Source organism: Callospermophilus lateralis, chromosome 16, assembly GCF_048772815.1.
Source record: "Callospermophilus lateralis isolate mCalLat2 chromosome 16, mCalLat2.hap1, whole genome shotgun sequence".
Taxonomy (NCBI): Eukaryota; Metazoa; Chordata; class Mammalia; order Rodentia; family Sciuridae; genus Callospermophilus; species Callospermophilus lateralis.
In genome coordinates this window covers 73,945,808-73,968,171 of record NC_135320.1, presented here as the reverse complement: position 1 = coordinate 73,968,171, position 22,364 = coordinate 73,945,808, and the positions used below count along the sequence as shown (strand labels likewise).

The window sequence follows — 22,364 nt, the reverse complement described above, 5'->3', positions numbered from 1 at the left end:
TATTTCTTTTTGAATATATTCATTATTTCTACAAACACTTATATGTGCTTACTGTGTTCCAATAAGGTTCCTGATCCCCAGGATCTAACATCTAGTATTGATGATGATAGATGAAAGGGATAGATATTTGATGTGTGTATCCAGTTCAAAATTACAAGGGCTTTGAAAAATATTGTGCAGAATACCTAGGAGTAGAGAATTGTTTATGTCAATGGGAGATTTGGAATTAATCAAGGATAAACTTCCTCATTAACAGATTGAAAACAAACAAAATGAAGTTCTGAAAGTAAGGTTCAAACAGTTAATTGATGAGCTAGGAGATGGTTTCTCCACCTCCAATCTCAGTCAGATACATGGAAAGGACGTAAATTGAAGAATTTGCATTGGAAATGAGATGAAATTAGACATAAGAAATTTATCAAAATCTTCCATGGGTGTTGAACTTGTCAGTGTCAAGGAGTAAAGAGATAACCTGGTACAGGAAGAAAGATTATGCTGGGCTTCAGAAATTTTGATTCTATGCCTAGCTATGACCACAGAGTACACTATAGTCAGAGAGGCTGACACATTAAAAACAATGTGTGTGTGCTGATAAAAGCAAAGAAATTTGTTTAATATATTATGGTATTTGTTTAATACATCTAGGCATTCGTTTAATACATTATGATATTTCAATAGCACCATTACTGGATTGGATTCTTGAGTTGTGCCAGAAGGGTGTCTTTAGCCTCATCTTGCAGATGAGCAAAATGGGTGCCGAAAGTCACATAGCAAGTGAAGGGAGTAACAGTGGTAGAACGTCTACATGCTCCGTGTAGTGCCCCCTCTTAACACCATGTGTATAACAAGCATGGGACAGGAATGGTTAACTGAGAGTGTCATTTGATTATATTGCAGATGCATTGTGAGAGGTTTCTATGCATCCTGAGAATAATTGGAACCACACTTTTTGGAGTCTCTCTCCTCCTTGGAATCACAGCTGCTTATATTGTTGGCTATCAATTTATCCAAACGGATAACTACTATTTCTCTTTTGGACTGTACGGTGCCTTTTTAGCATCACACCTCATCATCCAAAGCCTATTTGCCTTTTTGGAGCACCGAAAAATGAAAAAATCCCTAGAAACCCCCATTAAGTTGAACAAAACTGTTGCTCTTTGCATCGCTGCCTATCAAGAAGATCCAGACTACTTAAGGAAATGTTTGCAATCTGTGAAGAGGCTAACCTACCCTGGGATTAAAGTCGTCATGGTCATCGATGGGAACTCGGACGATGACCTTTACATGATGGACATCTTCAGTGAAGTCATGGGCAGGGACAAATCAGCTACCTACATCTGGAAGAACAACTTCCACGAAAAGGGACCTGGTGAGACAGACGAGTCACATAAAGAAAGCTCTCAGCATGTAACCCAATTGGTCCTGTCCAACAAAAGTGTTTGCATCATGCAAAAATGGGGTGGAAAAAGAGAAGTCATGTACACGGCCTTCAGAGCGCTGGGTCGAAGTGTGGATTATGTACAGGTAAGTCCCAGATTCCTGCCAGGGCAAACATACATTGAAATAAAGCAGCTTTTGTGTCTCTCCAGTCATATGCTATAGCCCATCCTTGTCCTGAGCACAGTACTTCTTTCAGTTCATTTGAAAACAGCACGACTGTTGAAAGCACATTTTGAAAGACAGAAAAAAAAAAATCTTGTAAAACTGTTAAGACTATCTATGAAAATGCTTAAGTTGGGGGTCATATTCTTGGTTAGAAATCAAGATTATTTGGACAGGAGACCCTTCCTTCCTTTCCCGTGCCACCTTTCCTTCTCTGTCTCCTAGGTTCTGCCAAGTCAAATCCAACATCATTTTCCACACCCTTAAAAGTCTCCAACTCTTGTAAGAAAATAGTGTCGACCTAAGCGAGGGGTCTCAACAGAATCTGCAGGCTGAGGGAAGTCTATATTATGTTTTGTACACAGACTGGGAAAAATGGGGGTGGAGAGGATGATTTTGATTAAAAAGAACATGGCATTCAAAATTGAGCTAGAAAGACAAGGAAAACAAAAACAAGTTAAAAAAGAAAAAAAACTTAGAGCAAAATCGAAGTAATGTTTATTTCACTCCCCAAACAGCATTACCTCACTCACTCCAACTTGACCTTTGAAAGCATCTGTGATGATGTTTGCTTGCATGAAAATTAGGCAGGCTGTGTCTCTCAGTAATTGGCTGACAGCTCACTATGGTATTTCTCTTGTTCCAGTTCTCACTGAGGTTTCTTCTTTCGAACATTAGGAAGATCCCTGCGAATTTTCTAATTTTAATTTTCTATAAATTCTTTAATTGGATTTTGGATATCTCTTACATGAGATATCAAGAAGGAAGAAATATCACTGGTATAAAAAAGCTACTGGAACACTGCCCTCTTAAAAGTAAAGTCCTAGTTTTCAGAATACCCATTCTATTTTTTAAAGGGTCTTTATTGCCAGAAGTTTTAACTGTTGGATCTCAGAGTAACGAGAAGGGAATGAGCATTGGCTTTTGAGTCAATTTGCTGAGATCATAATCACAGGTATAACTAACTGATTGACTTTGAAGACCACCTTCCTGGGCTGAGGATTTGGCTCAGTTGGTAGAGTGCTTGCCTTGCATGAACAAGGCCCTGGGTTCTATCCCCAGCACCACCACAAATCAAAACAACAACAACAACAACAAAACACCTTCTTAAGCCTCAGTTTACTGGAAAGAATAAAGCCATCTTAGAAACAGTTTGAAGAAAATTTTGTCAAACAATGTATTCCAAGTGCTTAGCAAGAGTTGTTCATGATATTGTTGTTAATATGATTACAACTTTTACTGTTAATATATTTATTATATAGTCAGCTAGTCCATACTAAAAAAAATTTATAGTATCTGTCATTTGTCACCTTAGGATTAATTTTAGTTTATATCTGAAGAATTTTAAGGTATTTCTTTGTCGATACCTATCCACACACTAAGCTCTCCTCTGGGGAGGGAGTTGGCTGAGTTTCTCTCTTAGGTTTCTCCTGATTTCTCAATGGTAGAACTTTCACATTTGAGGTGGCTTCAGTTATTGCAGGACATTTAGGATCTACATATGCAACTCTAGGCCCAGATGAGAGGATGGCAGGATATTCTTAAAGGCAGGCATATGAGAGGAACTTTGAGGATATGAAGAATGATGCTCTGTGCCTAAAATGAGAAAACATCTGTTTTCATATTTTGCCTTTAATTATAGTTAAAACAACTGCTGTATTTGTCAAGTCTAATCAAGAAATCTTTGTCTGGGTTTTTTCTCTTTCTTTTACCTTCCCCTCCCCAATCCCCTTCTTCCATCACTCTTGTTTTGAATTTTGTTTGTATCCTTGACAACTTCACACTGTGCCTGTCCAGGAAAAAAAAATAATTCAAAATATGAAAGGTTAGAATAATCTTCCTGTTGGAGGCCTGATCAGGCTTGAGAACTGTCCTTCCTCCAGGCTGAACCCCTCCAGATAGACTTACCCCAGCAGCTGCTCTGACCTGGGCCCTAATGCCTCTTGGGACTCTCAGCCAGTTCCAAGCACTCCAACACATGCTAAAATCTTTTAATGTTCTGAAGCTAATAATTCCATCCTGCTATTCCTCTTCAAATCTCCTGATTTTGGACCATGTTTGACCTATAAAAATGGTAATTTCTTCAGGTTTAGACTACACACTGAACACTCTGATCTTCTGACTGTCCAGGCTTCCGGAACTGCAAAGTCGAAGCCACCAAAAGTAATATGGGAGAGGGGTGTGAGGAAGTTGGCTACCAAGTGCTTCTGGTGATCAAACTTGGCATGTGGGCTGGTTAGGGAAAGAAGGCAGTGATCATTGGGGTGGTCATTCACAAGAGCAAATGGGGCGCTGAGGAAGAGACGGATGACCTGCTTGTTCACATACTTGCTGGAGAATTCTGCTGGGATATGCAGAGAGATGGCCAAAAAGACTGGGTTCCAATTGCAGCTGGGTCCTCATCTCTCCTTAGCACTCTTTCCACTTGATTTTGAGTGTCTAGCTTATTGCTCTCATGACCTATTATTTCCTACCTTCCCCATGCTCCCAGCTCCCTACCCAAACTCCTCCCAGCCTAACTACTAACAGATGACCTTGCCGCCTACTGAGAATCAAACAAGAGTACTGGGTCTGAATGCTTTCACGTCCACCCTTATTCTGTTCTGCTTATACTGCTTCAATAGTAGCCCACCCCACCTCCCGACTGGAAGATATCCTTTCTACCTACCCTCCTAGGATAAGCCTTTATCAATGGCCATTGTCCCTCTATTGTCTCAGCTTTCATCTGTAGTCCACTCTGCTGACTCATGTCCAAGCCCAGAAGCCATTCAAATCACAAATGCTTATGCAGAACACTTAGGGAAGCCCTAGTCCAGGAGGAGGCCTGCATGACAGCAAGCTTACCTGGTGACTGCTGGCCACTTTCAGAGAAAGAGAGAGAGAGAGGTGGGGGGGGAGGGAGGGAGGAGATAGAACAGAAGAAAATTAACAAAGTGATAAATGAATAGAAAGGGAATGTAAAACCAAAAAGGAGAATGAGGAATATTTTTAAAATTTAGAATCAATGTATTTCCTAGATAAACTTTGTTTTTCCTTAAAGGACAGATTTTGACCTGACTGGATATGGCCTAAGGTAGAGAAAAAGTCATTCTTACTTCTTCAGACTACCGTTTCTCTTGGCTCTTTTATTTACTAAAGTAGCACATGTTTAGAATAGCATGTTTTAAAAATAGAAAAGAAGCACAATGGACAAGTTGAATTGACTTGTAACCAATACAGAAGTGGGGAATGAATCCTTTCCAGCCTAGACCCATCTATTTACCTCTAACCCCCAAATCAATACATGCAGTTCATTAATTTTTTTTTAATACACACACACACACACACACACACACACACACACATACACACACAATAGCAAAACGATGGTATCCCCCATACTGCACATTCCAGCTAAGGTCACATAGGTGATGCTTTGCCTTCTTGTTTCAGTGTAATTATCCTCTTCTTTGTGTATTTGGTGCCATGTTTTTACATTTCTGTGCAGTGGTTGGTGGGGAAGCTGTTGAAAGTGAACCCAAATGTACTACTGAGGTTGTTTCTCTCTGGTATTTCTAAGCACAGAGAGCTGTGACGTGCCTTATAGAAAAAGGTCCTTAGGTATGAGTTGTGCTATTGGGTACAAGTTCAATGCGAATGCCAACAATGTATATTAATTAAGGTATATTCAAGAAGAAACTAAAATAAACAGGGTTACTTATTGATCAGTTGAGAAAGATTTTGTACACAGAGACTTAAAGGAACCTAACCCTGTGTTTCTGCTAGAAGCAATTTTTTGGTAATAGCTAATCAATCTTCATGGCAACTTTAGAGAACATAACTACCATAAATAATGATACTTAACTGTGTATAATATTTGCCTGGTTCCTGTTCTCTACAGAAAGCCTAAGCAACTGAAACGTTCTGAGGGCCAGAATCCAGAATTGAGAATATTTTTTTCTTCCTATTATTAATGTCAGAGGAAAGGATTAACAGCATACTGAAATAGGAATGAGGAAATCTGAATTCCAGACCCAGATCTGTTCTTTATTTGCTATGGACCTGGCTCCAATTGAATCACCAAAGGAGCTTGTAGAACACATGATCACTAAGATCCCTTCCAGCTTGGGATTCAACTCAGTACCATCTTATCTCCATTGACCTCTTGATTTTTTTTTTTTTTCCCAGCAACATACTGGAGATCTGCTAGAGACTAAAACAAAGAGAATTAACAAAATTTCTTTTCACGTACAAATTACTATCATGTTTCTCTTATTACTTTGAAGCTGCCCTTTCCCCAAAACTGTGTTCTTGAATATAATCTCTGATTTAAGGGCTACCATTATGGGCTTTTCTGATTTGTTTCTTTTGAAACATTTGGGGGAAAAAAAAGGTGTTTCATGGCTCAAGACTTAGAAGAGTTGACAACATTTGGTTCCCCACTTTTCCTGGTGGCTTGTCACCTTCACTCTGCAGCTTCTGTAACTTTCACTCATGTTCAAGCTTTCTTAAAAATGGAGACCGAACAACCAATAACTTTTTTTATTACTTTAATGCTTGGAAGAGATTATACATTGACTAAAGGTAGGAATTATGTTATAATGACTTGGATAATTCATTCTCTAAAGGAATGCTTATATCTTTCTATTTCCTTTCAAGAAAAACATAACAGAAGTGCCAAACTGCTTAGATGTGTGTGAATTAGAAGCTTTCTGATGGCTGGATTTGAGATCCCATACCATAAGCCAAATTACTTTCAGAGATGAGCCTTTCATTGACATTTTTGATTATATCAGAAATTTTAAATTGTGGGCAATATTTTGTTTCTATAAAGGTTACTTTTTTTCCTTGTTTTCTGTTTTTTCCCATATCCTGCATGTATGTAGTCCCCCCTCAAAAAAAATTACCAGCTACATGTTACTCCTTTTCACCAGACTTTGAAGTTTTCAGGGTCTAGATTTGAAAAATAAGTTTGTTATCTACCTTTATATACTTCCAAATTCAAAGGTCATATTCCTGTTTGCCATGTCCAAACCAGGTGGAGCTGCTTCCCTCCATCATGTCCTTCCACCATGATGTTCTGCCTCACCTCGATTCCAGAGTCATGGTGTTGGCTGACTGTAGACTTAGCGTCTGAAGCTTTGAGTATTGTCACACTCTTTAAGTTCAATGCTAATGAAGAGATGCAAGATACAATGCATACTTATGTAAAGTTAAGTGAGTCTAAGTATGCCATTGGCCACATGATGAGCTTTTGTAATGTAATGAAAAAAAAGTACCAAGACATGAATTGACGTGAACATACTTTATATACAAAGATATGAAAAATTGTCCTCTACATGTGTAATAAGAATTGTAATGCATTCCGCTGTCGTGTATTTAAAAAAATAAAATCAATTAAAAAAAATCACAATGGTACACTCTAGGTCAGGAATGAATCATAAATCGGTTCAAACCACTCTCTAATTATTTTATTTCTTTTCCCTGATTAACAACCCAATTTGAGGACTTTTGCACTGTCTGCTCTAGAATTCAGCTTTTTGATATAAATTGGTTGGATATTGGATGAGACATTGGTTTCCTCGTTCTGAGTAAATTATTGCTTATTTACCATAATTAAAACAAAGGTGCCTTCTCTCTGGACTATTGTCTTGAATTTGTGCCTTTGGTTTTGAATTTTCACTTCTTAGTACATGTGACCTACATTTATTGAGGATTTTTTTATGAGCTAGCCATTATTAAGTGGTTTACATACATCATCTCATAAATCAACCATCCCTACCAATTAAGGAGATGGTATGGGTATTCATATTTTTCACCTGATAGATGGAGGCTCAGGAAAATGAAGGGATGAGTACAAGTTAAGAAGCCAGTCTGAGTTTACACAGCTGGGAATTATGTTGACAACCAGATCTATTTGATTCCAAGGTCTGTATAGTGCTTTCTTTTCCTTCCTATGGTATGTTTACTCTGGTTTACCTTTAGGAGTTCAGGGAGTGTAGAACTATCTTGGGTTTCCTAGTAATTAACTATTTGTAAGGTCTTTGGGATTCATTTGTTTGTTTTTTTGTTCTGGTCCTTACCCCTTTTCCTTAGAGAAATTGCTAGGGATGGATGAGCAGAATCTTCTTTTATTTTGGTTAAGTTGTGTGGCAGAGACCAAGAGCAAACTGCAAACACTCTAAAAATAGAATCACCAGGTCAAAGTTAAGAGGAAGGGTCAAGGTTAAGATGAAGGATCAAAATGAAGATGAAGCTCAGGTTTAAGAAAGGATTGAGCCTTATAACAGGGAAAGGGTGAAGCCAGTAGCAACAGCAGTGATCTTGATTTGTTTTCAACCTGTTTCCTCACCGAAGGCAGTAGGAGGAATAAAGATTTCCTCTTGCTGCATTGGCTTTCAGCATCCTTTGAAGTAGAATGAGAGGTAGAGAAGGAGATCCATCAGTCAAGCTGAAAGAAAAGATATTTTTAAAAAAATGAAATATGGACACATGGCATTTTAGACAGGCGTCTTAGAATTTGAAAGGTATTGGATGGAGCAAATAGTAACATTGTAGAGAACTTTATTGGGATTGCTGTGAGATAGATGAACTTTTAATATTAGTGAGAAAATTTGCAATGGATAGTTTCATGTTCCTTTTACTGATTTTCTCCACTGAGACATATATTTGTGGTAATGATTACCATGATTCTTCAGACTTAGGTTTGCTTAAGAAGTATAGAAATTTAAGGGTCATCACTTTATACTAATGGGATTCTACTTTCTAATTCACAAAGTACTTTCATATATAGAGTCTCAATAATACACTATGATGGTGGTACAGGGCTTGTCCAAGACATTGTAAGTTATGGGACTTAATATTTTAATTTAGGTTTCTTGATTCTGTGGGCATTAAAATAGGCAAAGTCTAAAGAAAACCTGCATAATAATTTATTAGTGAGGCTCAGTGGTGCATGTCTGTCATCCTACCTACTAATGAGTCTGAGGCAGAAGAATCCCAAGTTCAAGGCCAATCTGGGCAACTTAGTGAGACCCTGTCTCAAAATAAAAAATAAAAAAGGCTGGGGTTATAGCTCAGTGGTAGAGTCCCCTTGGGTTCAATATCCAGTACCAAAAGAAAAGAAAGAAAGAAAACAGAAAAGAAAAAGTTTATTAATATCCTATTCTTTATTTTTAATTTTTAAAAAATATACTTTTTTATGCAGTTACTGCTCTTTATAGCACAAGAAAATGGAGGCAACTTAAAAAATCCTAGAATTAAAATTGGGGCTTAAAACATATTTAATCTCAACATCGCTGTTAATTAGGATATTTATTTTTATGGTACTAGGGATTGAATTTTAGGTGCTCTACATTTTAGCTATATTACCAGCTCCTTTAAAAAAAAAAATTGGGACAGTATCTCACTAAACTGCACAGACTGACCTAAATTTGCAATTCTCAAGCCTCAGCTTTTGAGCCCCTGAGAGTATAGGCATGTGCCACTGCCACAGAGTCTGTATGGTGGCTATTATGTTAATGAAAGTAGATTATTATTTTGAAACCAGGGTTGGCAAACTTTGCTTATAAAACAAATAAGGCTAGAATATAATTAGGAAGAACCAGCCACTTCAGTTTTAACCAGTAAATATTCGGCTTTGCAACTGCTCCTCTTTGCTGTTGTCCTGTGAAAGCAGCCATAGAGAACATGTAAATGAGTGAGAATAGCTAGATTCCAATAAAATTTTTATGGATAGTGAAGTTTGATTTTCATATAATTTGCATGTGTCATAAAATATTCTTTTGATTATTTTTTCTGACTGCTTAAAAATATAAAGACATTCTTAGCCACTAGCTATATCAAAACAGGTGGCAGGCTGGACTTGACCCAGTGGCCATCCCCTATTTCAACAGGTAACTAAAGGGAGGTGTTAACTCTTGGCTAGAACAGAATAGCTGGAAGGGCACTGGTCATATGCTTTTTTTCACTTGATTCTGTGGATAAAACTGAGATGCCTGGTTCTTCCCAATAATTTCATCTTGTCATTTTCCACTCCCTTTACTCAAAAGTTGTGACTTTGCTTCATTTTCAAATCTCCTAGTTAAAAAATCTTTCAACAAATTGCAGTGATACTCTCAGTGTGGCCAAAAAGACTTTTGATTTGTTCCCAGTTTCTTGTATGCAAATCATGTCTATTATTTTTCCTTATGTGAAGTTCAATTCTGCATGAATTGGTGTGTCTCCCACAGATTCTAGCCCAGAGCTGAACAGCCAACATTCATGAACGTGCATGAATTGGTGAGGAGGTAACTAGATATTTGTTTTTGCGGATTTTAAGGGCCAAGGCTGTATTCTTCACATCCTATTAAGCAAACGTCACTGTGTCCCTGAATATACATGCTTTTCCAGACTGGCAAAGACTGACTTTCCAGTTGGCATTCAGTCATCAAATAACATCCAGGAATGGAAATTCTTTAAAACTCATAACTCCTCATAGAAGAAACCCCATTCCCAGGAGACTTCTGAGAGCTTTCCCTTCTAATGCAGTTAGGTCACCAAGGGAACAGTCTCTCAGAGGACATTTGGCACTTCCCTTTTGGAAACAGGGAGGGGCACAGGCCAATTTTAATATGCAGAACCTCAGAGGTTTGGTTCAAGTGTGGCCATTTCAAAGAGGCTCTTTCCCTGCTTGCTTGGGCTCCCAAGCAGGCGGAGTTATTTGAACACTAATTCCGGATTGCTCCCTTCCTGTTGTTTTTAGACTTATTTTAGCTGTTTTGGTTTTACCTTTCCCAGCTTAAGTCAATAGAGGAGGGTATGGCCATGAACTTGGGAGGCTGGGTTCTAAGGTAGACTGGACTTCTGCCTTCACCTCTCTCTACCCTTATTTCAGGACTCCTGCCTGGCTTGAAGCCATGTACCAACTGGTGATAGACAAAACACAGGAGAGGAAAACATCTCTCTCAGATCACTTTGTGTAGTTCCTGAGGCTTGGGATAGCTGGATTTAAAACCAAGTGCTAGTAAAATCCTGTTTTTCAAAATAAAAAATTAATTCCTACCTTTTTTCTAATTTTCCTCCTTAAAATAAAGAGACTATGCTGAACCTAAATGAAATGCCAAAAAAGAAATAAACAGATTCTTGTTTTAAAAGTGAGTGCTTCTAAATAGCCAAACTAAAAATTTAAAAATACAGGAGTTAACCCCCAAATTGCCATACTAAAATCTATAGGTGTGATAAGTTCACTTTTTATTACTGAATGCCCCATATACTCCTTGAATCCTTAAATTCCAATAATGCAATTAAATCAATCTTTTCAACAGCATTTTTCATTAATGGAAAACTTTTCACACACACAGACACAAAAGCCATTAGTAAAGTTAAGAGTGGTTCTTTAAAAAAATTTTGTGATTCCTTAGCAAATAATATGAAGAATACATTCTGCATTTACCTAGTATCTTCTTCAACCTTGAGTCTTTATGCAGCTATACACTGATTTTTTTAAAATGTTGACTTTTTTATGGTAGAGTTTGGAGAACTGTTAAGATAATTTGATTATAATTATAGTCTCGTGTCACTTAATGACAGGAATATAAGCTGAGAAATGCATCACTGGGTGATTTCATCTTATAGACAACATAGAATGCACTGGCACAAACAAAGGTGGCTACAAGATCATTAGAAAATCTTATAGACACACAGTAAAATGTGGTCAGTCTTTGAACAAAGTATTGTTAATATGGCACTTGATTGTAAATAGACTAAATCTTGATTCAATTCAACTAGTATAGCTGGACCTGGTGGCAGAATAATAAAAAATTAGCTAATATTCTAAGCCAATCATGTCCTTCATTGTTTGGCTGGCTCATCGTGTGCATTCTGATCAATTTATGTTTGTTAGGGCCTTGGTGCATTCAACAGAAAAAAATACTATGTCCAATTAGTAAATATTCCAGGGACAATGTCTTAGTTTATTTTCTGTTTTCATCACAGATTATCTGAGACTAGGTGATTTATAAAGAAAAAAAAATAATGTAACACACCGTTTTGGAAACTGAGAAGTTCAAGGCTATGGCAGCAGCTTCTGGCAAGGGCTTGTCTACTGCATCACAACAGGATAGGAAATCAGAAAGCCAACTGTGAGCATGTGCAAGAGAGACAGAGGGACACCCTCTTTATATATATATATATATTTTGTATCAACCTGCTCTCACAGTAACTAATCCAGTTCTGAAAGAGCCAGAGCTTATTGAGTGAGGATCAACCTGGTCCTGAAAAAGCCATCTGTTTGTGAGGGCTCTGCCTCTTAGAGGTCCCACCACTTCTCAACACTGTTCGGTTAGGATTCCATTTCATCGTGAGTGTCCAGGGGGACAGACAGTTCCAGACCATAGCAGATAGGAAGATGGGGACTTTTTTTTCCTAGTTCTGGTTTTCTCATATGATATGGAGGCAGCTCTGACCATAAATTTAGCCCACCGGGACTCTGCCACCTGACTTCCTCCTTTCCTGAGAGAAGAGTTGTGCCTTAATCTGATTGTTGAGTGTGGAAGGAGTAATGGTTGCCCATCTTTTCTTCCTACCCTGTGTTCTGGGATGGGGCTGCTAAAAGATACAGCATTAGTCAGACCCTTTTGAAGGGGCACACATTGTGTCTGCAGAGGAGGCAAGTCCTACTTGGACACCGTGCCTTCTTTACACAGAGAAACTCTATTCTTCATGTCAGCCTCATAACTGTACAGGTAGTAATATGGATTCTCTAATCTGCTTCATTATTCTTTTAAATTTCTCAGATGACTTAGAAGTCAGGCCAGAAAAAAAATTACTATTTATAACTTTCCTCACTTTGGCTTCTGATAAAAATGACTAGTAGGGGTACACACATTTAGGGCCAATAATCTTAACTTTAATTTTGTAGTTGGTTTGGCTTCATCATTGCTTGTTATGACTTTTATAAAGATCGTTTTTAAGAATAACAATTGACAGTTCTAGAATAACCCATGGTGTTTTATATCTGCTTTTAAACCCTGAGGCATAGAAGAACAAATAACACTCTAGAGTAAAAAGGTTTTCTGAAGGTCACATGAGTTCTCTTCCCTTTGCAAAGAAAGGGGGTATTTGCAAGCCCAGGTGGTATGGCCACTGAACTCTCTTGCTTTACAACCATACAATCACTTGGAAGAGACTTGCCTTCTGTCTCTCAATCAGCATATTAAAATGAAGTGGGGGTTGGGGGCACCACTAAATATATCTTCTTTTAGTACAGTTGGATAATTTTATTATCATTGTTATTATTATTCAAAACTGAGAGACAAGTTTTTCAATTCTTATTTGAGGCAACTGAAGAAAGACATCTAGGGTGACTAACCATCTGAGTTTCCCAGGAACGGAGTGTTATCTGGGACAGGAGACTTTTGTTGTCAAAATTTGGAACATCCTTGGCAGACTGAGAACAACCTGGTTAGCCTTAAATTATACCCAGCACAACATTTTAGCTCTTCTATCTAGCAATGTCACTAACTTAAATATTGAACTTTCTGAAAAGTCAACTCTTTGCATTGTCCATGATATAACAAGAAGAATAGATTCTTGTGATTCTTGTTCACTGAGGTCTTGTGACAGTAAGGCTTAGGGCATAGCATATATGCCTAATTTTGACTAAAGTGCACTCATAGTTCTTTTCTTTAACTCATTTTCTTTTTTCTCCTTTGTAGGTGTGTGATTCAGATACTATGCTTGACCCTGCTTCATCTGTGGAGATGGTGAAAGTTTTAGAAGAAGACCCCATGGTTGGAGGTGTTGGGGGAGACGTACAGGTGCATATAGCTTCATTTTTTTAAAGAAGACACTTTTAAAAACACTTTCTTTCATCAATCCATTTAATACATATTTATTATTCTGTGCCAGGTATTGTTCTTGGTGCTGGACCCATTAGAATGTGCCATGGGCCCATTTCAATGTCTCATTTCCTATCTAAATTGAAATGATTTATTATTTCTTTCCTTAGTCAGGGGGTATCCCCTGATAGTAGTAGTAACTGATAGATTATATACTACATAGCATAAATGTGCAATGATTTCCACCATATCTTCTGGGGTCACAAGTTAATCTTCAGTGTTCTGCTAAAATCTGATATTGGAATTCACTTAGTTATAGAAGTAAAGAAATGAAAATATGGTAAAAAATATACTTCTCTACTTAAAATCTGACCAATGTGTGGTTGATTAAAAATACAAATTGGAAAACAAAGGGAGAAAATAATTGCAACTCAAATGGCACTAATAAGGCAAAGAAACAGCAGGTAGCTATTCCAATATAAACTATCATTTACTACCAATAGAAAAACAATTAGTGAAACAAGTGCTAGTGAAGGTAAGTTTGAAACTTGCAGAATGGAAAAATGAGTGTGTGAAGATGTGTGAAGATTAAAACAAGAGTCCTTTGAAAACATGAGGTTAGACTTTAACAAAAGATGAGACGTATATGGATAATTATCCTTGAAATTTAGATTTTGTGGTGTTGCTGTGTAACCCATTTTGTGTATGCGTGTTAGTGGAAATGGTGAAAACAAATTGTTTTAGAAAGAATAAAGAAATAGACAGGTGATACAAAGGAAGCATGCAAAATCCAGATTAAAAAATGAATAATAGTGAGACAGTGAAGAGCATTTAGACATATCACCAAGAAAAGGCATAATTTTCAACAGACTTTATGTAAAGCATTATTTCAGGATTCAGATTTTATGGGGAGGTCAGAGTGAATTCTTATGTCACTGGCATTACAAGACAATGTGGAGAGCAGGGAAGGAAAACTGACAGCCAGGGATTGGATCAATTGGAAATTAACTAGAACAGGAAGGAGCAGGACTTTAAAACCTTCACACTTTAGATGGTAGGAAAGAATGTATGGAGGAAGCAGTTATGGACTGAGAACTAAAGCCTAAAAAACTCAGTATTATATCAGAACAGCTGGAACAAGAATAAAAAACAGCAAAAAGAAGACAAGAATAATGAAGTTGAAGAAAATGATCACCATAGAAGAATACACAGATACACACACACACACACACACACACACACACACACACACACAGGTCAAATTAATCTAGCAAAACAGAAGACAAAATTGACTATGTCAAAAAGAGGAAGGAAGCCCAAGTAGGGGGATAAAACAACAAATCTCATGCTAGGTAGTCATCTCAGTATGGTTCAGGTTTTCTTGGCATTTTTAGCTAAAGCATACATTTATTTATTTATTATTTTATTTTCCTCCTTGCAGATTTTAAACAAGTATGATTCCTGGATCTCCTTCCTCAGCAGTGTGAGATACTGGATGGCCTTTAATATAGAGAGGGCCTGTCAGTCTTATTTTGGGTGTGTCCAGTGCATTAGTGGACCTTTGGGAATGTACAGAAACTCCTTGCTGCATGAGTTTGTGGAAGACTGGTACAATCAGGAATTTATGGGCAACCAGTGTAGTTTCGGCGATGACAGGCATCTAACGAACCGGGTGCTGAGTCTGGGCTATGCAACAAAATACACAGCTCGATCCAAGTGCCTTACTGAAACGCCTATAGAATATCTTAGATGGCTGAACCAGCAGACCCGTTGGAGCAAGTCCTACTTCCGGGAGTGGTTGTACAATGCCATGTGGTTCCACAAACATCACTTGTGGATGACCTATGAAGCTGTTATCACTGGATTCTTTCCTTTCTTTCTCATTGCCACAGTAATCCAGCTCTTCTACCGGGGTAAAATTTGGAACATCCTCCTCTTCTTGTTAACTGTCCAGCTAGTGGGTCTCATAAAATCGTCTTTTGCCAGCTGCCTTAGAGGAAATATCGTCATGGTCTTTATGTCTCTCTACTCAGTGTTATACATGTCCAGTTTACTTCCTGCTAAGATGTTTGCAATTGCAACGATAAACAAAGCTGGGTGGGGCACATCTGGAAGGAAAACCATTGTTGTTAATTTCATAGGACTCATTCCAGTGTCGGTTTGGTTTACAATCCTCCTGGGTGGTGTGATTTTCACCATTTATAAGGAATCTAAAAAGCCATTTTCAGAATCCAAACAGACAGTCCTAATTGTTGGAACATTGCTCTATGCATGCTATTGGGTCATGCTTTTGACGCTGTATGTGGTTCTCATTAATAAGTGTGGCAGGCGGAAGAAGGGACAACAGTATGACATGGTGCTCGATGTATGATCTCACATTGTTGATGTTTGCAGGCACACAAGCAGACACACACAACACCTTAGTTCCTCCAGGGGCGCTACAGTAATCGTGGCATCAGATGATGCCACCAAAGGAGACATATCACTGCTGCTGCGACTTGAACAAAGACATTTTTATGGATTATTTTGATTCTGCCAAAGTAAAATGATACATCAATAAGAAGAAATTGAAATTAATCTGTTATTTCTATGAAAATGGGATGGATTCTTTGTTTATGCACTTTTTCCTTATCGTGCATCTGCCTGACAGTGTTTGCCCTATATACCTCACTAGCCATGCTTTATGTGGGTTATCATGGAAGAAAAGGATTTTGGAAACTCAAGGAAAAGTTCTTTCAACCTATACGACCTAACTTATGGACTGTTTTGATAGCTAATTTTTTTTAGGAAGGATTTCTCTTCTTTTTAACTCTACCAAATGAAATGCCAAAGGAAATATTGAAGGCCGTTGGCTGTGCTGTATTTTGATATAACTGTACTGTGTTTTAAAATTTTGTATGCTGATTTTAAAAACAAATTTTGCATATTCTATATTTTACTTTTCTGCCAAAATACACCTGTTCTTCCTTTTTTTAATAAAATAAATTCTGAAAAAATTCATACTTAAAAAAAAATACTTGCCCAAAATGTGAAGCTTGGTTAACTGATGTTCATGATAGAAAGAATAAAATATTTCTCTTATTCTGTACCTTTTAAAATTGAATAGTTTATTTCTGTGAAAAGAATTTAAAATCTTCAATATTCTAACTTTTGGTTTTCATTTATTTTAGAAAAGGCCAATATATCTGTTCCACTTTGGTAGTAAACATACACACTTATGTGTGTATCAAAAGAATTCATTGAAGAGCAAGGTCCAAGGGTAGAAAAGTGCAAGTTTTTCTTCAGGTAATAAAAAGGGAATGCTAGTCCTTGAAAGAAAACACGAGGCATTCAGCACTGGACAAATCATGAATATCAAAGAGGAATAATTCTAGCTATGTTTTCCCAAGCCAAATAAAATGGAAAGTGGGAAAATTATCTGAATTATTTGGACAAATGCAATGCAGTTCTTCAAGGTCTTGTTTTATAACCTGAATGCACCAGTTCCTAGCTGTACATTGAACATTTTCATCTATTTTTTGAATTGGCCATTTTGCGTTATGTATTAGTATGATGTTTACCCAGGTGAACTGGATAAATTATAACAAATATAAAACATACAGATTCAAAATTGGCAGATTAAATCTCTGTGTCCTTCTACTTTCCAGGGAAGACTTTTTTCCCCCTGAATTATTCCGATAATGAATGGCCTCATCTCTCCTGTTCTTGGTCTCCAAAAAAATGTCTGCACAATAGAAATGACAGCAAGATCTAATAAGTCTATCAAGAATTGGCACATATAAAAACTGACGAACCTGATACTCTGAACTTGATCAATTTAGTTGCTACGGGGCCTCATTTGTTTAGTTTGTCTTTTACATGATTGATCTTGAGTTGTAGTTGGTGCTGTGTACACCTGTGTTGATGCACAATCAGAACATGTGAATAGTTGAATAAAAAGCACTGTGGTGAAGCAGAGACAGTGAAGAAGATCAAGCAGTGTGCTCCTGTCTTTCTGCTTCCCTTTTATGCAGATACCTAGCACAAATATCCTAAGAAAAAAACTGCATGTTCTACCTACCGAGTATAAAAAGGTACATTCACCTTCTGAATCTCAGACTCTCACAGATTGGAGAGCCTGTGGGAAACAAACACACCATGCCAATAATTAAGACTAAAACTTGAGTTTGCCTTTTTAACTATTTATGTTCTAAGTTAAGCTTTGATAACATTCAAATGTCAAATTCTCTCATTCTTAAAAAGTTGAATTAATTGCCTGTATTTATTTTAGCAATTATTCAATGTATTTCCAGTATAGGATGTATAGTATAATTGATTTTTTGTAAATAAAATATTTTTGATAAAATCATTGCCTTTTTTCCTGAGGGAAGGGGAACTTTGTTTTCTTGATTGTAAAGGTATGGATTTAAAAATGGGGTATAGGAAAAAAATCATGTTGGGCAAAGATAATGTTACAGAATGGCATATTTGGTAGAAATCTCTAAAATTAGTATGGTTTGGAAATCTGGAAAACTAAGAGACAAAAAGATAATCTCAATCCATGTTAGCCTTTTGTCTTTGATCTTCTTTCTCTCAACTCCCTTGAAAGTAACCCAAATTTACACAAATTTATAGCAGAAAAATCACAGATATGAAGAAAAATGAGCAAGTTTACTATAGCCTTATTTACAAACAATAATGAAACTTTAAAATAACCTAAAATTCAATAATGAAGGGGAAAATTAACTCAACTATGGCATATTCAAATAATGGAACATTGTTATCCACAGAGCACAGTGTTCTCAGAATATATGAGGAAATCATAGAAGTGTCATCCTTAATAATAAATAACTATTTTGTATAGTAACATGCCCATTTTGTAAAAAAATTAAAAAAATGTTCAAAAATGATTATCTCTAATACTGGGAATTTGACCAATTGTTATTCTGTAAACATTTGTGTGTTCTCTAAATACCATAAACATGTATTGCTTTTATAATCAGAAAAAGGATAATAAATGTTTTTTAAAAGTGGGTTGGGATATCTAATAGCATTTCCTGGTTTGAGGAACTTTGATGGTAACCCATCTTGCAACTTCTCCCTCAAATTCATCTCATTTCCTAATTTTCATAACTCAGATTCTGTGAATCTTTTATTACATTGGTACTGTTACATTACAAACTAGAGCCACTAAGCATAATTGCCACAGTAGATAATAGAAATATGTATAGTTCCAGTTCCAATATTGATAGTTGTTTGGGGCTATAAAAGGACTGGAGATCTTTTAAGGTGGTACCTTTTAGGTTTTGCTGGCCCTATGGTTAGTTATCCGAATCCTCCTCAACTCTGCTATCTTAGCACAAAAGCATCCTTAGGCAATACGTAGAACAAAGTGTGACTGTGATCCAGTGACAACTCTATTTATTGGCAGTGAAATTTGAATTTGATGTATTTTTCACATTGTGGAAAACGCTCTTCTTTTGATATTTTCAAACATTTAAGAAATAAAAAGCCATTCTTAGCTTACCAGCATTACCAAAACATCCAATGAATCAGATTTATTCTGCAGGCTATAAATTAATGACCCCTGCTCTTTTAGGAACCTATTGACTTATTTGTATCATGGAATAACTGACACCTAACTTTTGAGCATGAACTTTACTATGTGTTAGGTGTTATCAGAAGCAGATTTTATAGGTTAACTATTTTAGTCACCATATCAGTTCTAAGGGGTCCCACTATTACTACCATTTTACAGGTGAGGAAGCAGAGTCTCAAGGAAATTTGGTAACTTCAGATAATAATACCAGTAAATTGCAGGGCTGGAGTTCAGTGTCCAGGCATCCTGACATCAAGGTTACCCTACATACTAGTAGCTACTCATTGTGTTGTCCACAGTCCAGCAATATCAACCATGTCTGGGAATTTGTTAGACATGCAAATTCATGGCCCTACTCTGGAGTTATGAATCAAAATCCATGGGATTTAATAGCATTTCCTGGAACAGGTGCATAATTAGACCCCTAGATGACTTTTTAGACATATAAGTGGGAGAGGCATGGCCCTAATCCATAATCTTATATACTTCCCCTCCAGAGTGAGCATCATTTCTAACATATCTGTCCATTCATTTGTATTCTCCTATTAAGCCTTGCTACTTTTGGTATTATTTATGGGTATTGGCAGATAGCCAGTTTTAACTAAGTTTAATAAGTACCAGTTATGGGCAGAAATGAAGGATACTTGTTTCTATACTCAAGGAACCTATCATTGAGTAAAAAGACTATCATCTACACAAAGATTTGATGTAAAACAAAATACAGGTATAAATAGTGGCATAAGGATATAAAAAGAAGGAATGAACAGGTACAGTTAGCTGTGTGAAGGGAGGTTTCATGATAGATAGCATACTGTTTGGGTTGGTGCTAAGAATGTGCCAACATGAATGGGAACTAAGGACTTTTCTGTGGAATAAATAATATGATTAAAGTGATAGACATATGATTTTAATAGGTGGTCTTTAAGCAACACTAATATTTAATCGAGGTGTGGGTTACACTTAAGCAAGCGTAACTATAGTAAGTAAATTTGAAGGTGGACCGCAGCTGACCATACTCAACTGGGAGAGACACTAGAAATGGGTATTTACATTAATTCAGACAGATCCTGGTACATTCAGGAAGTTTTTAATAGGGTGCTTACAGTATTGCAAAGTTGGGTACTTTAGGTGGTTTGGGCTTGAATATCCCACATGAACCATTTTACTTATGGTCACGATTTGTTCTGAGCATGTTTAGAATAATCTGGCATTGTCTTCGAATCACTTGACAGCATTTGTCACACACCTTCCCATGGCCTCAGAAGTCACACCCTCACTTCATTAATGGCATGGGTTTCTGATGGTTACCTAGCCCATCTTTAGTTTCCTTTCTGTGAGGAGTCACAACCAGCTGGTCACGACAGCCATTTGACTGAACCTTTGCCATGTCCCTCAAATTCACCTCTCATCCTTGTTAAGAAGTTCTTTTGTCTCTTGACTAAATCATTGAAAGCACCTCCTGATCCCCTCTTTTCACCCCATTTCTATTTCATCCAGTGGATGCTCTGCATTTCTGCCAAAGGCCTAATTTGGGATACAAAGGCTTCACCTGGCCTCATTGTCAGCAAATAACTTGTTGCATTGAACACTTTAGAAAGCACTCAGTGATGATGGTTAAGCTCTGCCTTCCCTGGAAGTCTCCCTCCTACTGTTTTCCTTGGTCCTACTAAGTTAGATGCTGTGCTTCCTCCTGAGCACACTGTGCCTTCATCTTCATCTTTGCTTGCATTTTCCTCTCATCTGGAAATGGATTTTCAATGGTTCCTCTATCCCTGCCTCTATTGATCAGAATTCTTCTACTTCCTTCAATTCACTATCCTCTCCTTTCCCATATTCCTCAACTTAAAGGGATTTCTCTCCCCTCTTTCTTACTATATTTCATGTCCTCTCTGTTATGGGATACCCACTTTCTCCCACATTTCTAACAGATTGGGTCTGTGTGATCATAACTAGATAGACTAAAGGTTTTGGGGGGACTAAGGCGAGGTTCTCATCATTTTTTTTTTTAATATCTCCATGGTAACTAGCACACGCAGGTGATAAATAAAACTTGGTGAATAAACAAATTAATGCACCCAAGAACAAGGAAGGAAAGATGGACCCAAATAATGAATCTTGGGCTGATGCTTTTGTAAAGCATTCAATAAAAAGAATCCCCTGGGCACTGTCTACCAAATTAAGAAATCCATTCATTAAGTAGATTTTTAAATAGTGATTATTTGCCAGGCTTTCTTGGGATTTTGGACACTCTGTTAAGTAATTGAGTTCCCCCACTAAGCCAAACTCCCACCACATTTGGGGCCTACACGGAAGCTCTTTTCCACTTTTCCTTTCTTCTTTGAGATTGGAAAAAGTAGAAATGTGGACTCAGTGGGTGCTTGCTGTATCAGTGCTCCAAGATGCTGAAAGATCATCCATGAAATAAATAAATGAGATTGGCAAACACTGAACATGTCTGATTTTTACACTGCAGAAATTGTTAGAAATCTTCTATGTATTGATGAGGTTTATGAACCTGCAAGAAAGGCCCATCACATTCAGAAAACCTCACACTTAAATTACAACAGTCCTTGTTCCACAGGGATGTCTTTGTATCATCTGGGTGAGCATTATTATTCTGCAGAACACAGTCCAGGCCACACTGGTATATAATTCCTGACATCACAGGTTGGATTTGTTTTCACTCCAGATCTGGAAACACCACTCAGAGCTTAACCTCCAGATTGCTTGAGTAATCAGCTCCAGGTGTGGAGACCACAGGGTAATGGGAAGACACTTTCAGGCTCACTTTGCTGAGCCTCTGACTACAGAATCAGGCTATTCTCCAAAGAGCACAGTTTGCTCATCTGTGGTTGGAAAGTTCCCCACACTGTCGCTTAGGCAAACCTAAGTGACATGTTTTAGCTCGGCTGTTCAGGGCAAGGAATGTCATCCTGGTGTTTTGGGAAGATATACAATTAGTGGGTTAGACAATATTTGACATAGCTTTGGCATGTATGAGAACACGGTAGAAAAAAACACAATTGCTTTAAGAACTGAGCAAAAGGTTGCCATCTGATTCTCTGTCTTGGATTGGGCTTTTTGAGTTACCAAACAATTAAGTCGTTTTCATCAAGTCAGGACAGAATCACAGTACATGTGCTCATTCTCAGAATGAACAGAGGCACTGTGTGTCATTTAAGTAAACATTTAACTTCTCCAGACACCACATCATGTTTCTTTCTCAATTTAAAAAAAAAAAAAAAGAAGATGAAAGTTTTAAAGAAATAAAAACCCTGGAAAAAGGATTATTTTGGGGGAATCAAAATTGAGTGGTTCATGAAGCTATTGATAGAATCACAGCAGAAAAGAAACTTTAAGCACATAAATCCAAGTGGGCTATCTTA

At 37.3% G+C, this 22,364-nt stretch overlaps 1 protein-coding gene across 1 annotated transcript; it reads left to right on the top strand.

The window, feature by feature from the left end:
- Positions 1–897: 897 nt before the first annotated feature.
- On the top strand, positions 898–16,298 carry Has2 (hyaluronan synthase 2). The gene is made up of 3 exons (XM_076836045.2): positions 898–1,524; positions 13,278–13,379; positions 14,842–16,298. Exons 1-3 carry the CDS (start codon positions 898–900, stop codon positions 15,769–15,771), a joined length of 1,659 nt encoding a protein of 552 aa, XP_076692160.1. The 3' UTR covers positions 15,772–16,298.
- The last annotated feature ends 6,066 nt before the right edge of the window (positions 16,299–22,364 follow it).